The 16,364-nt window shown below is 36.6% G+C and overlaps 1 protein-coding gene and 1 pseudogene across 1 annotated transcript; both read right to left on the bottom strand.

The window, feature by feature from the left end:
* Positions 1 to 3,021: 3,021 nt before the first annotated feature.
* Positions 3,022 to 7,923, bottom strand: LOC116144800 (annotated as a pseudogene).
* Positions 7,924 to 9,519: 1,596 nt separating this feature from the next.
* On the bottom strand, positions 9,520 to 10,999 carry LOC116144790 (UDP-glycosyltransferase 88A1-like). The gene has a single exon (XM_031430222.1). It carries the CDS (start codon positions 10,997 to 10,999, stop codon positions 9,644 to 9,646), a length of 1,356 nt encoding a protein of 451 aa, XP_031286082.1. The 3' UTR covers positions 9,520 to 9,643.
* Positions 11,000 to 16,364: the final 5,365 nt, after the last annotated feature.

Here is a 16,364-nt window from a genome sequence, read left to right as displayed (position 1 = left end):
ACAAATGATGAAGACTGTTTAGCATCTTCTTCCTGTTTCACAAAAGCATCAATATAACTTCTCTTGTTGCTATTGTTGGGCTTCCTAGATTTCATCTGCACATGCTGACTTTCACTTTGAGCTATTATTGTCGAAGTGTCAATACAGTTTAGAACCATATTTTTCTGTCGAATTTCTCTACACATCTTTTTTTTTTTTTTTACTTTGACTTGGACCTTTTTTGACTTTATTTTGACTTTTTTTCTTTGATTTTTCTCACTCTTTTTCCCTTTTTTTTTCTTCGACCTTTTTTTTTTTTAAGAGATAAAGCAAAAAATAAAACTAAACTAAACTAAACCTTTTGAAACCCAATCGGGTTTTGGAACACACACTCACTGTTTTTTTTTTTTTTTTTTTTTTAACTGTTAAACATAAACTTCCCCTTTTTTTCCTTTTCCTTAAACACGGGCGCTCTTCTTGGCACTGGACAGCCGGCGTGGTTCACTCCAGCAGATTGGCGATTTGCGGCGGCTTTTCGACTGAGTGATGGATTTGAGCGACAAGAGGATTTCCACGATTTGTTTGGAAGGAACGGTGGCGTCGATCCTGGTTCGCAGTGTCAGATCTGTCGGTGTGGAACTTTGGTTCTCTTCTCGGTGGCGATTGATCTTCGAAGGTACGGAACGGCCACAGATTGATGTTGTCAGCTTTAGATCGGTGGTGTTTGGCTTCAGGATTTTTGGATGGTGATGGCTTTGGTTTTGGGAAGTTTGTTTGAAGAATTGGGTTTTATGGGATACTTGGTGATGTGAGTTGCTTGGGTAGATTGATAGCGGGTTGCCTGGCAATGTGAAGTTGTTTGGGACTTTGGGTTGATGTTGATTGGGATTTTTTTTTTTTTTTTTGGTTGGCTTGTTGCTAACTTTGTTTGGAGCTTTGGATTTTTTCTGAGTATGGTTTGGTAGCGGCCAAATTGGTGGTTGAGTTTTTGGAATTGGTTGGATGACTTGGATAGTTAGCTGGAGTTGATTTTTCAGATGGGATAATCTGGTGGTATTGAGATGGAAATGGAATGATGTTTTAGGTTGTTTGGTTGGTGTCGTTTTCTGGGTGAATAGATACTCGCCAGTGAATTTTCTGGCAGTTGCTCTATAATGAGCAATTAGCAATTTTTTAGGTCAAAGAACATTAAGAATTATCCTAAAACTGACAAAATTAATATTCAGAAAATCTCAACATAGATAAATTACTTATAAAGAGATATAACCAATGAACTATCTCCAGAGTCTCCCAAAATTATTCTAAGCATTAGTATTGAAATTTTAAGCACATATTTGTTATGCTTATTCATTTATGTTATATCTGCCAAGATTGTGATATCACCCACGTCTGTACACAGTAGTGGATCCAGGATTTGTTTCAGGGGGGTCTCCGGCTCGGCCATTTTTTAGTAAATAACTAGTAAAAATATTAAAAAATCATTAAACCTTAATTAAAAAAAATAATACAATATTAACAATCTGAGAAAAAAGAATATACAATAACATAAATTTTCTTACTTGAATAAATCTATGAGAAGCAAAATTTTGAGTAAAAGTGTTGAGTAAACCTTAAACAAAACCTTCTTTTAATATTTTTATTTTTGGTTTTCAAATATTACGATATAAATTTTCATAACGTCAATCAAACATAACATAATTAAGCTAAAGTCAATCAAACCTAACATAATTAAGCTAAAGTCAATCAAAACTTAAATCAAATCAACGTTACGTTGACTTTTAATATGAATTAATAAAAGGGAGAAATTTTTTTTAGTATAAACATAGATAGTAACTCAAATTTCTTTAATAATTTTGAACAACTGAACAGTGATGTTTAAAATATAGAAAAGTGGTGGGTGAAGGATGAAGAATAACATCCTTTAAAATATAGTTAAGGTTTTAATTTGAGAAAGCCGATTCATTCTTAGATAGAAAATACAAAATAAACTCACAAGATTAATATTTTTTTCTCTCAAATGAGAATAAAAAACCTCAAAAAGAAAAAAAAAATGATTCAATCCTTAAATAAACTAAATTGAAAATAAATAATACACATACCTAAAATTGATAAAACAGAAAACGGAGCTAATTATGACACCTTGAGTAGTGAAAATTTAACAATTTCAGTCCTTAAAAATTTTAAGAGCGAATAACATGAGAAACAGAAAAGGAGAGTAAAGAATTTGCAGATAAAATCATAAAAAACAGATAAATCTGTGTAGAAAAATACTAAAGAGAGTTTTAAACTTTTAATATGATGTGAACTTGGAGAATATATATATATTAATAATAAGTTTTTTGGTAGATCTAGATATACAGTATGTATATTTGAAGGTGGGACTGGGTATATATGTTAATTTGAAGGTGGGTTTGGGTATATATGTGAATTAACAATTGTTTGTGGCCTGTATATTAATAATTTTTTTTTTCAACTCTGAGGGTAGGCCCAAGGGCGCTGAATCCGCCCCCGTCTGTACATATATATCATATTAATTTTATACTATATAGATTGTGTTCAGTTTTATTTGCTTCATTTTTTTTTTTTTTTTTTTTTTTTTTTTTTTTTTTTGCGAAAGTCATATTGTTTTGATTTAATAATCTTACAAAGTTGTGAGCTCATTGAATTACAAGCTTTACTTCACCTTTCATTTCTTTATTTGGTATTTAGTTAGTCATTGATATTTAGTCCAACCACCAATGTATAATATTATGTCGCAGCTCCTTCTAAAAGTAATATTATATGTATAATATTTTTCATACAACTTAGGTAAAAGATAATTGGATGAAAGTTTATTTTTAAATTTAAAATCAATCAATCATATATATAATGACTCATGATATGGTCACTCACCATATAAGACAACTAGACGAAGATTTAATTGCTTAATTTAGTATGTAATTCATACCAATAAATGATTGTTTCTTAAAACTGGTTCATTGAACAAGAGTTCAACATAAAAGATGGTCAATTTTGGTGAAAATTATGTTACTATAAACGAATAAAAAGAAAATAACTTAACAGAATCAAGACAATTTAATCATCCAAAATATTAACAAGTTAAAATTCTGAAACGATAGAATTCCAAACTATAAATCAGCGTTACAGAATACGTTATGTACCGAGTCAGAATCAACTCATTTTAGCTTCCATGACTCAAACAATTTGAATAACGCAACACACGAGGACCCGCCCTTATTCAATGCTGATTTTGCTTCGTTTGTCATGGCCTTGGTTTGTTTCCCAACGGAGTCACCTTCCTCCGAGTTCATCAACTCTCTAACTCGCTTCTCCACTTCAGTTGAACTCACAAACCCATTCTCAGACTCCACCATTGGTAAAGCGATTTTTAATTCTTGCACCAGTAATATCCTATTACATCTTTGCTCAGCATAGAGAGGCCATGCCAACATTGGAACACCAGCACACACTGCTTCAAGCACCGAGTTCCACCCGCAGTGAGTCACGAACCCACCGACCGAGTCATGATTCAAAATTTCCACTTGTGGAGCCCAGGACTTGAGAACGAACCCCCTTTCCTTAGTTCGATCCAAGAACCCTTCTGGAAATATCGAATCTAAGTCCGTGTCTAATTGAGGTGGATTCTTCACCACCCATAAAAACCTTTGGCCACTTCTCTCCAACCCCACAGCAATTTCTTTCAACTGTTCTGCAGAGAACNGCGTGTAATCATCATTAAATCCATGGGTTGGTGTGATTGTCAGGATGTAATCCGGCTTTACGTCCCATTTTCCTTTTTCCAAGCTGATTTCGCACGACTTGCTGCAGAGGAATGGACGCGTGTGAGCTCCATATTACTTTGCAGGTCTGACGTGTGCGTGTTGCCCTGACGGGAGCAGGTCACCCGTAACGTGACTTTCCCACGTCAGCCCTTTATTTTCCCGGGTATAACAGAAGCCCCCTAGTTTTTAAGGTTTGAGGAACGAGCCTTGGAAACTAAGTCACACTGGAGGCTTTGGTCGCTCCGACCTGGATGGGGTGAGCTCGTCTCAAGACTAGCAGCGAACACGATCTCGCGCGATCTCTTGCCTAAGCGACCTGACAATCTTCATCTTAGCGACCTGGACTTGACGGACGCTCCTTTCTGTACCTTAGAGGTTCAATGAACCTGGTTCTGCGCTGTCAGGCGCTCTGCATGCGTTACAGCGCTTGTCAGACACATTAAATGTGTGGTATGATGACCCGACGCCGTTTTGACAGCATTGACTGTTTAACGCATTTGAAACGACAGCCCTTATTACTGCATTTAATGCGACGTGGGTTTGAAATGGCGCCCCTTTTCACGGCATTTAATGCGACGTGGGGGCACATTTAATGCGGAGGGAGAGAGAACTGCCGTTTCGGTTCCGAGGGGTGGTAACCGTCGATTCGCAATCCATATAAAAACTTTGTATTTTTCAGATGAGGTCACCGAAATTTCTTTCGCTTCGAGTGACAAACTTTGGCAAACCAAGGATCATTTTCTCCTGATCGGCGCTTTTCAGGCAACCAGAACGAGTTTCGGCCCCAGCTCCATACACCACAGAGTAAGGTTCTTTCCTTTCCTTCCTTTTTTTTTTTATTTTGCATTGGTTTGATTGAACCACGGCGTTGGGTCTTCCGGTGTTTCACCGGAGTCGCGACGCCGTTATTGGATTCGAGCCGTGGACGGCGGCTTGAATCACCACTAGGTTTTAAGTATTTGTCCCTTGCCGCCGCACGGGACAAACACGAAGGCCCAAATGACCGTGTTACAATACGAGTTATGAACCTGGTGAGACTCAAATCAACTATTTTAACTTCCATGACTCAACAAATTTGGATAGTGCAACAGAAGACGAGCCGCCGTCACTCAGTGCTTCTTTTGCCTCTTTTTTCATGCTAACGTTGTTTCCTAACCGAGTTACTTCCTCCGAGTCCATCAACTCTCTAATTCGCTCTCTCCACTTCAGTTGAACCACAAACCCGTTTTCAGAGTTCCACCAGGTAAAGCGATCTTGATTTCTTCCACTAGCAATATCTATTGTATCTTTGCTCAGCGTAGAGAGCCATGCCACCATTGGTACACAGCACATCACTGCTTCAAGCAAGAGTTCCATCCGCAGTGAGTCACAATCCACCACCGAGTCATGATTCAAAATGGTCACTGTGGAGCCCAGGAATGAGAACGAATCCCTTTCCTTGGTTCGATCAAGAACCCTTCTGGAAGTATCGAATCCAAATCGGGGTCCAATTCTTCCGGAATGGCCATGCTTTTGACTTTAGAAGGTGGATTTTTCACCACCCATAAGAACCTTTGCCACTTCTCTCCAGCCCATAGCAATTTCCTTCAACTGCTCCACAGAGAACAATCTAGGCTACCAAAGCACACAAAAACAAACACTTTGGCTCGGCTGTATGTCGAGCCACGCCAAACACTCGGGCTACTATCACTATCACCACCGCCGCCACCTCTCCGATTATCCGATACGATTAATGGTCCGATGCAGTAGGGGGTGGAGTGGGGCCGTCCGTCACCGATAGGCGTCTGTCATTGCTTTGACAGCTCTGGTTCAAGAGACTGGAACGTGTTTAGTATAATTCCTGCTGATTTTGGCAATGAAATGAGGCTTCTAACAAAAGAATGAGGCCTTATCATCACGTTCGAGTAATGGTTTTGGCAGTCTTGGGAGGCATGGGCGGAACGCTGGGATATGAGAAGGTTATCCATATCTTTAAGGCTTTGTTGTTGTTCTGTGAATCGTAGGAATGTAAAGGAAGAAAGAGAGACAACCAGCACCAGAAGTAAAGAATACATAACTAGGAATATTGAGTTTAGCAGTGATGATAGTGAAGCGTAACAGAAAAAGTCAGCGATAAAAGCACAGAGGGTGTAATTGTTGGAGACAGAAAGGAGGGTTGGTGAAGATTAGGGTTATTGAGGAGGAGGACTTCAAAGGTGAGGGTTTCATGGTGGCGACAGGAGGAGGTATTGATGGAGGGAGGGTAATAGTGGGGAGGTGGTGGAAGATAATGGAAGGAACTGTAGCTGAAACTTTATTAATATAGGGGCGGTGAAGCCGGCGTTGTAGGGTGGATCAAAAATTATAATGTGGATGAAAAGGAAGGTTTATAATTGAGGGTGAGCTTAGCTAACTCAACCATTGAGATAAGGTGACCAATTGCAGGTGAGGATACAGAACAATGGGTCCATGGGGCTTTGTGGTGTGTGTGTTCCGAGGAGGATAAGACACGCACTTATATATGTACTCTTTAGAAGTCCGGTGGAATTCTGTACCGAGGGATACTATTCTTTTTTATTTACCCTTAATAATATGAAGTTAGATTGTTCAATCTCCGAAAATTAATTGGATCACAATATTTGGTACCGACATTTATTTTAAGAGTTTCTTTACGTTACGACTTTCGGAAATATTACCACCTCCTTAACAACTATATGACTAACAGACTAAGATACAATATATCTTATGCCAAAGTTTATTATCAAAGATTATAAAACGAGATTAACAAAAACGCCAAGATATTTCCACAATTAGTTGTTGCGTAGTAATATTGGATTCCCTGAGGCTTTCCATAACACAGGAGGATGATAAAAATTCCTAAATGGACATTTCCCCCTTGAAGACAAAATTAATTTATAAATTTCATATTCTTTTTTTTTTTCAAAACATATTCAAATTTAATAATAAAAAAATTAAAGAACATTTCTTAACGTCAGTAAAACATGGGTGTCTAACTTTTAGAACTTCAAAAGTGTTCTTACTAAACAAGTTCTGTTGATGCTCGTTTCGGCACCAACCAATTGTCACGTGGGTTTGTTATTTGATAAATTAATGCACGTGATATGGATAATGAAGTGAATAAATGCAGAGAAAACTTTAAAGTGGTTCGGATGCTAAGGTAGTAAGTCCTACGTCCACGATTTGTATTGATATAGGTGGGGTCAGGTCCCGAAGCGGTCTGACGTACAAAAAGTTATGAAAAGTAAAGTGTTTTTTTTCTTTTACAAGAGAGAGAGAGTTATTTTCTGTAAAGAATGGCCGAATCCCCTTAATGGAGGGGTTCTTCTTTTTATATCAAATTGGACAGCGTGTTCGTATATTTTGTATAACTTTAATATTTAACTAGTGGAACTTTATGTAAATAGTTTATTGTCAATTCGTGATTTTCCTTGGGCATTCCACTATAAAAATTAACCTATTTGATTTGGTTTTGAATTTGATTGCCTTAATTCATTTACTTATATATATTATGATTAGAGGTATTCGGATCAGCTTATGTGTATATCAATTAATCGTCGAGACTCTGAAATTATTGGTTGAGTAAAAATTCTAGTGGTTACCCCTATTAACAACTAAGAAGAGACTTGAATTCAGAACCTCTTAAGTAATAAATATTAGAGTCCCTATCAAACCACTCGATCACCTAAAAATAGTTAATATTCTAAAAATTACTGAGGAAGCTTTTGATCAAAGACATTTGAAGTTAACTTGTTATATAGAAAACCCCAAATTACCGAACTTAATGAAGTTTTACTACTCAATTTTACACATCACTTGCGAGATCACCAAACTACACAAACTCATTGAATGAGGTTTCTTCTAGATGAAAATAAGAATACTGTCGAGATTTAATAAATTAACTAAAAGGAAGAACGACATTTTCCCACCCAAAGTTTGGTGAAACCACAGTTCTCACCCATCAAGTTTCAAAACGATATTTTCCCACCAACAGTATGTTAACTTTAACCAAAAAAGGATAGAATGGTAAATTTAAAAAACAGATAAAGGGTATTTATGCCATTTTATCTCTTATACATGAACTTTAAAAAAAAAATAACCTGAATTCAAACACTTCCTTCCTCACCCCACCGCCACTCTCCACTACTTTTCTCTTCAACGCCATTACCGGTCAAGCTCTCACCTATGCTCAGTTCATCCGCCAAGTTAACTCTCTCTCCTTCTCACTCAAGACACACTACTGTCTCCGCCAAATGATATCACTTTCATCATTTCCCCTCCCCCACCAATTGCCTAGATCTGGCATTATATTGTTGTTATTTGGGAAAATCAGTTTCTTTTTGTTTATTGAATTGTTGGGGAAATTGGTGGGATCAGAGAAGTGATGGTAAAAACGGAATCGCACTAGATCCGCGTCGATTTGGCCAGATGCGATTTGGTCGCCAAGGTCTTGGAAGCTCTTCTCATAAGATCATGTTGAGGAAGCCCTTGGACGCATTTATCTGCTGATGCACAGTGGTTGTGCACCCAATTTTGGTAGTCTTCTATCTATTTTGTTTGAGAAAGGGAAGACCGTTGTTGCTCTGAAGTTGTTGTATGTCGGAGAGAGTAGTTTTGCCAGCTAGTTTTGCCTTTTTATCTCCCTTTCTAATTTTGGTGTATTTTTTCAAGTAGAGAACTTTTGCTTCAAAATTTTTAGTTTGAGAATGATTCGAAGAGCTCCATCTTGATCATAATAACTTGTGGAAAACATAGTGTCATTTGTTCTGAATTTGAAAGATGTAACACCGCACATGGAGGTTTTGCTTCATATTTATGAAAATCCAGTTATATGTTCAAGCTTCTACACTCATTTTTACATAAATATTTTGATACCGTTTGCAGCTTTGAATAGGATGATTTGTTTTTAAAATCAGTTTCTTGTTGTAATGTTAATATTGTAACACAATCTAGTGAACCTAAAGCCAAGTCAGGCTTCCAGGGGCCTTGTGTCTTCTAGTTTCACCCGGTCAGGTGCAAATCGGCAGCGTTTTTTGCGAAGAAAAAAGAAGAAAAGAGAGAAGGATAGTTTTGTCTTTACACTCTTTATACATGTTAAAGAACAGATTTTACTGACGGTACATAACGGTGAGTGGGAAAGCGTCATTTTGAAACTTGACAGGTGAAAAAGGGTTATTTCACCGAACCTTAGGTGGGAACATGTCGTTCTCCCTAACTAAAACTACGAACTTTAAATCTTTAATGAGGTTTAAATAGTCCTTCAAATTCGGTCCAACCATCCTAATAGTAGTATGGCCGTTTGGGTCATATCCATGATGGGTGGCTTCTTTTAATGCTCTCAATTATTTAAACAGAGGACTTTATTATTGGACTCATCTATCAAACGTCAAGACATCCACTTAATAAATATTCATATAGGGAAAGTGACTCACTCCTTACACGTATAATCACTTAAATATAAGGTAACTAGGCCAATATTTAATTGCTTAATTTCCACTTAATTTGCTTTTTGGTAATCATTCATAACAATAACGTAAGACTCCATCCACTTTGTTTATACGAAAAGATAATTGTTTCTTGCCCCTTTTTTAAATAATGTTGGGGCCAATTATTGAATACCAAGAAAACCAAATCCACCACCAATCTTCAGTTTCTAATAAAATAATCATTGGAGCTCATGATAACTTATTTCAAGATTTCAAAGATTAATTGAGATGGACTGGTTGAACAACTTGATCATTACATTAAAAAAAAAAAAAAATCTATAATTATAGATTTTCATTTTTACTTAAAAATTTCAAAAATAACTGAACAGAATGATAAGATCAATAATAAAAACGTAGCATTACAATACGAGTTATGAACCTGGTGAGACTCAACTCAACTCATTTTAACTTCCATGACTCAACAAATTTGGATAGTGCAACAGAAGACGAGCCGCCGTCACTCAGTGCTTCTTTTGCCTCTTTTTTCATTGCTAACGTTTGTTTCCTAACCGAGTTACCTTCCTCCGAGTCCATCAACTCTCTAATTCGCTTCTCCACTTCAGTTGAACTCACAAACCCGTTTTCAGATTCCACCATAGGTAAAGCGATCTTGATTTCTTCCACTAGCAATATCCTATTGTATCTTTGCTCAGCGTAGAGAGGCCATGCCACCATTGGTACACCAGCACTCACTGCTTCAAGCACCGAGTTCCATCCGCAGTGAGTCACAAATCCACCCACCGAGTCATGATTCAAAATGGTCACCTGTGGAGCCCAGGAATTGAGAACGAATCCCCTTTCCTTGGTTCGATCCAAGAACCCTTCTGGAAGTATCGAATCCAAATCGGGGTCCAATTCTTCCGGAATGGCCATGCTTTTGACTTTAGAAGGTGGATTTTTCACCACCCATAAGAACCTTTGGCCACTTCTCTCCAGCCCCATAGCAATTTCCTTCAACTGCTCCACAGAGAACAATCCTAGGCTACCAAAGCACAAAAAACAAACACTTTGGCTCGGCTGTATGTCGAGCCACGCCAAACACTCGGGCTTACTATCACTATCACCACCGCCGCCGCCACCTCTCCGATTATCCGATACGATTAATGGTCCGATGCAGTAGAGGGGTGGAGTGGGGCCGTCCGTCACCGATAGGCCGTCTGTCATTGCTTTGACAGCTCTTGGTTCAAGAGACTGGAACGTGTTTAGTATAATTCCTGCTGATTTTGGCAACTGAATTGAGGCTTCTAAACAGAACTGATAGGCCTTATCATCACGTTCGAGTAATGGTTTTGGCATGTCTTTGGGAGGCATGGGCGGAACGCCTGGGATATGAAGAAGGTTATCCATATCTTTAAGGCTTTTGTTGGTGTTTCTGTGAATCGTAGGAATGTAAAGGAAGAAAGAGAGACAACCAGCACCAGAAGTAAAGAATACATAACTAGGAATATTGAGTTTAGCAGTGACTGATAGTGAAGCGTAACAGAAAAAGTCAGCGATAAAAGCACAGAGGGTGTAATTGTTGGAGACAGAAAGGAGGGTTTGGTGAAGATTAGGGTTATTGAGGAGGAGGACTTCAAAGGTGAGGGTTTCATGGTGGCGACAGGAGGAGGTAATTGATGGAGGGAGGGTAATAGTGGGGAGGTGGTGGAAGATAATGGAAGGAACTGTAGCTGAAACTTTATTAATATAAGGGGCGGTGAAGCCGGCGTTGTAGGGTGGATGACGCAGAATCAGAACGCGTTGTACAAGAAGCATTAGACAGTGTGATGGTCAACAGAACAACAGTAGTTGTTGCTCATCGCCTCACAACAATAAAAAACGCAGACATAATTGCAGTAGTGAAGAATGGGGCGATCGCAGAGAAAGGAAGGCACGAGGCGCTGATGAAAATCACTGACGGGGCTTATGCATCATTGGTAGCACTTCACATGAGTGCTGCTGCATAAAGAATAGAAGAATTTAATCGAATTTGAGGAAGTAATGGCCTCACCGGTTCAGGTGTCATTGCCCTGGAACTAAAAATTGTATTCACAAGGGAGGAATTCACACTCTGATCAAGCTCTTTTGACATTACAAGCAGTTTAATTGAAAAGAGGGCATGTGAATGACAGTTGTAGCATTATATATAGATAAGTGAGCGTTCCTATAATGTGATTATGTGAAAGGTTCCCATGCATATTGATAAGTGAACGTTCCTATAATGTGATTATGTGAAAGGTTCCCATGCATATTGATTTTTCTGTTTTTTTTAAGAATAATACTTTGGGTACTAACGGATGGGTACTAATCTGTGTACTAACTAAAGTATAGTACCCGTAGTACTATGCTTTAGTTAGTACACAGATTAATACACATCCGTTAGTACACATAGCATCACTCTTTTTTTAATTACTTGGTGATTTTCTTTATTCAATTGCACAACTTCTTTCAATGCCAGAAAGTAAATAATTAGTCAAATTCAGCAATTATTATAAATTATATTCTCTCTTCTTTCTGTTGTTTTTTTTTTTTTTTTTTTTTTTTTTATGTAATTGATTATGGAGATGACAAAAATAACTCTCATTCACCTCTTCCTTTATGGTTGGATGATAAACCCTTTAGCCATTGGTGTTAACTATACCCAGGGAATCTTGTCTTCATGTCACAGGAGAGGCAATTATTGGGCCTTGTGGCTAGGGGTATGCAAAAAAATCCGATATCCTGTCCGTATTCGATTCGATTTGATCCGATCCAAAAAAACCAGGTATCCAAAAATTCAGATCGGATTCGGATATCAATTTTTGGAAGATTCGGATTTTCAAATTGGATACTGGATTGATTCTACAAAGAAACCGGATATCCGAATTCGATCCAGTTTTGTCCATAACTACAAGTTTTAAGAAGTTATTTTGGGGTCTTAGGTGAAAAGTGGTAAAGTATGTGGACTGTTTTAAGATACGATGACAACTTTAGGGGTTAAAAAGTACTGAAATGTTGATGTGGTGGGGTACTAAAGAATAATGCAAAAATTTTAGGGGGCAAATTGATATCTTCCATGCAAATTCGGATAAAATTGAATATTTGGTTTATCTTATCTAAATATTCGAATCAGATCAAAACCAGATCAGACAAAATTTGAATTAGATTCGGATCAAGTTTCATCCTGATCCAAATTTTCGGATCGGATCAAAAAAATGCAAAACTAGATCGGATATCCAGTTTTGCACACCCCTACTTGTGGCCAGAAGGTAAACCTTTTAGCCACTAGGGTTATCTATACCTAAGGGTCTTATGTTCGAGTTGCACGGTAGGCACCTACCAGATTTATACCTAAGGGTCTTTTGTTCGATTTGCAAGAGAGGCATCTACCACATTTGTGCAAGGTAGTGGTCGGATGGCAAGCTCGAGGCAATATCTCATATACAAAAACAAAAACAAAAAAAAAAAAAGAAAAAAAAAAAAAAACCTAAGTTACAAAAAAATTAAAACCAGAAAAAGCTCTCACCTTGTGGCTGGATATCTAGCCCTTTAGTCACTAAGGTTAGTTATACCCAAAGATCTTGTGTTCAAGTTGTAGGAGAGGGGATACCTCAATTACGGGTAGACTTAGCAAACGAGTGAGTGGGTTGGGTACAAGTCAAGTCTAAACGGGTGCGGGCCCAAAATGGGTCGCTTTAAACAGGTCCAAAATATTGGACCCGCACCCTACCCTATGCGGGTACGGGTAGACCCGCGGGTGCCTGTACTGTTCACTCTAGTTTTAGATTTTTGCAATTACACCCCCAAATCTTCCTAAAATTTTGATTCTTGAGCAAAATTTGTCTTTCTCAGGTCCAAACAAAAATACTCTTATACCCAATATAGTTTTAGTTCAGAAAAAACATATCCAAATTTCTATTATCATTCAAATTATCATCAGAACGAATAAGGAGAATCAGATTAAACCAAATAAAAATCTCCGATCCCCAATTTTATATGTAAATTGAATCCTTTAACATAAAAGAAAATAGCTTAAATTCTAAATAATTAATTTTGATATTCGCAAATTAACAACTCGGCTAACACAAGATTTAGATAAATCAATATGATCTCTTTCTTTTTCCCCACAATTTAGAATCGTTTTCCCTAGTTTTTTGAGCTGCCAATCACGAACCAAAACCATACACACAAACAAGCCCAATTAAAAAAAAAAAAGAAAAAAAAAAGAAAAAAAAAGACCCTTACATTATTTTCTCCCAAGTTTTCTCACCAACCAAACAGAAACCTAGAACCTAACAAAGAAAAAGAGAAAAACTTTACCGAATGTCCTCTCGTTCCTCATCAACCAAATAAACCCACATAAAAAAATCTGAAAAAAAGAAAAAACTTACACGAGAAAAGCAACAACAACACAAACTAGAAAGTAGCTACTAAGTACAAGAAATGGAGACAAGACAAATTAGAAAAACTTCTGGATTTAGTTTGATTCATGTTACAGTGGTTTCCAAAATAATACAAATGATTGACATCTGTTATCTGCAGAACAATAAGAATAAAGCAAGAAGAGCAACCTTCAATGTTACTAGATTGTAGCCGAGGAGAAGCTGAAGAAGCTGGAGAATCGACTCCAAGAATTGGAGCTGTTGAAGAGTGAAGAGTGAATACAAAGGAGATGAGATCAAATCAGCGACGGTGATACACATACCTTGATGCGCCGGTAGTGGACACTGCAAACGTGGTTGATGAGAAGCGGAGACAGAAGAAGCGACGATGGTGGAGTTAGGGATTTCAATGACGATGAGTTTGAAAGGAGGCTGATGAGAGAGTGAGTTTGAGTTAGGTGGGATTTTGTGATTTGGGGCAAAATGAAAAGGGGAAAGGGTTGTTTTTTTTTTTTTAAACAAATGGGTACCCATGGGCACCGCAAGTGTACCCGCTTCATCCATTGGCAAAACGGGTCGGGTCAAGGAAAAACGAGTCCAATATTAAAGACTTGCATCCTATATTTTTTATTTGCGTTTAGGGTCGACCTGCGAGTTTGAACCTGTTTTGTCAGGCCTAGTTATAGGGATGGCAAGCTGTTTAGCCACTAGCCAAAGGTCTTGTCTTCGAGTTGCATGAGAAGGGATACCTCAGTTAAAAAAAAAAATCTTGATCATTCTAAATCAACTAGAAATTATCAACCTTATATTATATCTCATATAATTTTAATTTTATCAACTAAATGTTATATTACTATGTTCCTATTCGTAAGAGGCTGAGAGAGAGAAGTATGCACTACATTATTAATCACGTAAAGATTAAAGTTATTTATGTTAGAAGAAATTAAAAATATTACTTTGATATGAATTTCAATTTAATTACTTAATATTAAAAATTTATCTCTGCAATAGATTATTTATTGAAACAAATAAAAAATTATGACCATTCAAATTTATTCGAGTAATGTTACACATCCTAATAAATGTATCAAAACTTTTAAATTGTCATATTATTCACCCTTATTTATTAATCAACTTCGTATAATATGACATATAAAAGTTTTAATATATCATTTGGAATGTCAAGTATTCTTCAAAATACGATGACTCCGTCTTTTTATTATCTTTCTTGGAGACTGAAACAAGCATTTGTGAAAGGAAATAATGCACTAACAAAATATTTTCTATTTGAATGAATCTGTGAGGAGCAAAACCTTGAGCAAATATGCCTAAAAACAACAATTAAATTCGCAAGAGATACAAGCAATTTTATGTGGAAAAACCTCTTTAATGTGAAGAGATTAAAAAACCACGGAATCGAATGATCCACTTAAATCCACTATAATAAAAGTGTTTACAACAGTCATAATCCACCAATAATATTTCACACAAATTTAGAGCTTTATCACAACTCTAACAAAATGAAATACACAAAAGAGTTACAAAAAGATAGAGTAAAATCACCAGCAAAACACTCGAAATACAAGTTGTATAACTCTAAGCTCAACCGTTAAAATTGAAAACTAACCATCCAGATTGAAGAGCTAAACATTCTCTGCGTTCTGACCCAAAATCAGGTTGATCAGACTAGAGATGATCTTTCGATCGTCAGGTTGAAGAGGGACAGATGGACTGAAATTCTATAACTCAAACTCTTTGATTTGGTTATCTTTCTAAAGGCAAAACTCCCCAAACATGATGGCCACGAAACTGACCGTTGAATGTGAAGATTTTGTTGTCAACAACAAAACTCTGAAATTTGAGCGAAAACGAGCAAGATTCATTGTTGGATCGTCATTCAAATAACCTAGTGTGACTGTCTCTCTCTCACTTCTACCGATTTTTAATTCTGTGAGCAGTACCCTAATTTTTTACTATTCACCCACTCAAAAAACAACTGCTTCTTTTTTTCATTTTTTTTTCCTTTTATTTTTTAACTTTATAATTTTGGGTCATCCATCACATGAGGGAAACCCAAGCCCAACAATTTGCACACAGAAAAAGTTTAACGTTACCTTTAATTCAAACAGTTATTTAATTTCCATTTGAAATTTTGATCTATTAGATGAATAATAAGTGAAGCAAGGATTCTAAAATAGAAAAGAAATTTGTTTTCTTGTTAAAAATAACATAGAAGATGTGCAAAATAACCTTATTTAGAAATAAATTCAGCGTAGAGATCGAAAGAGCACACAGGAACAACAATACTACGTACATACATAGATAATAACTTTTAATATGAATTAATAAAATAAAATAAAAAGAATTTTTTTGGTATAAACATAGATAATAACTCAAATTTCTTTAATAATTTTAAGCAGCTAAATAATGACGTTTAAAATGTAGGAAAGTGGTAGCAAAAGGGTGAAGAATAAGTCCTTTAAAATATAGTTAAGGTTTTAATTGGAGAAAGTAAGTTCATTCTTAGACACAAAATACAGAATAAACTCACAAGATCCATGTCTTTTTTCCCTCAAATTAGAATCCTCTTGAAAAACAAGCATAATTCAACCCTAAAATAAACTGAATTGAAATGAGCAATATATATACCTAAAACTAATAAAACAGAAAACGTAGTTAATTGTGGTGCCTTGAGTGGTGAAAACTTCAATAATTTTAGTCTTCAAAAATTTTAAGAGCGAATAGCATGAGAAAGAGAATGAGAGAGTAAAAAATTTTGA

Source organism: Pistacia vera, unplaced genomic scaffold, assembly GCF_008641045.1.
Source record: "Pistacia vera cultivar Batoury unplaced genomic scaffold, PisVer_v2 Contig1143, whole genome shotgun sequence".
In the NCBI taxonomy this organism is placed as follows: Eukaryota; Viridiplantae; Streptophyta; class Magnoliopsida; order Sapindales; family Anacardiaceae; genus Pistacia; species Pistacia vera.
The sequence above is the reverse complement of the archived record's forward strand: the minus strand, read 5'-3'. Positions and strand labels throughout refer to the sequence as shown.

Coding starts and splice junctions, on each gene's coding strand:
- LOC116144790 (XM_031430222.1), bottom strand. CDS start 10,999: ATGCTTCTTGTACAACGCGTTCTGATTCTGCGTCATCCACCCTACAAC.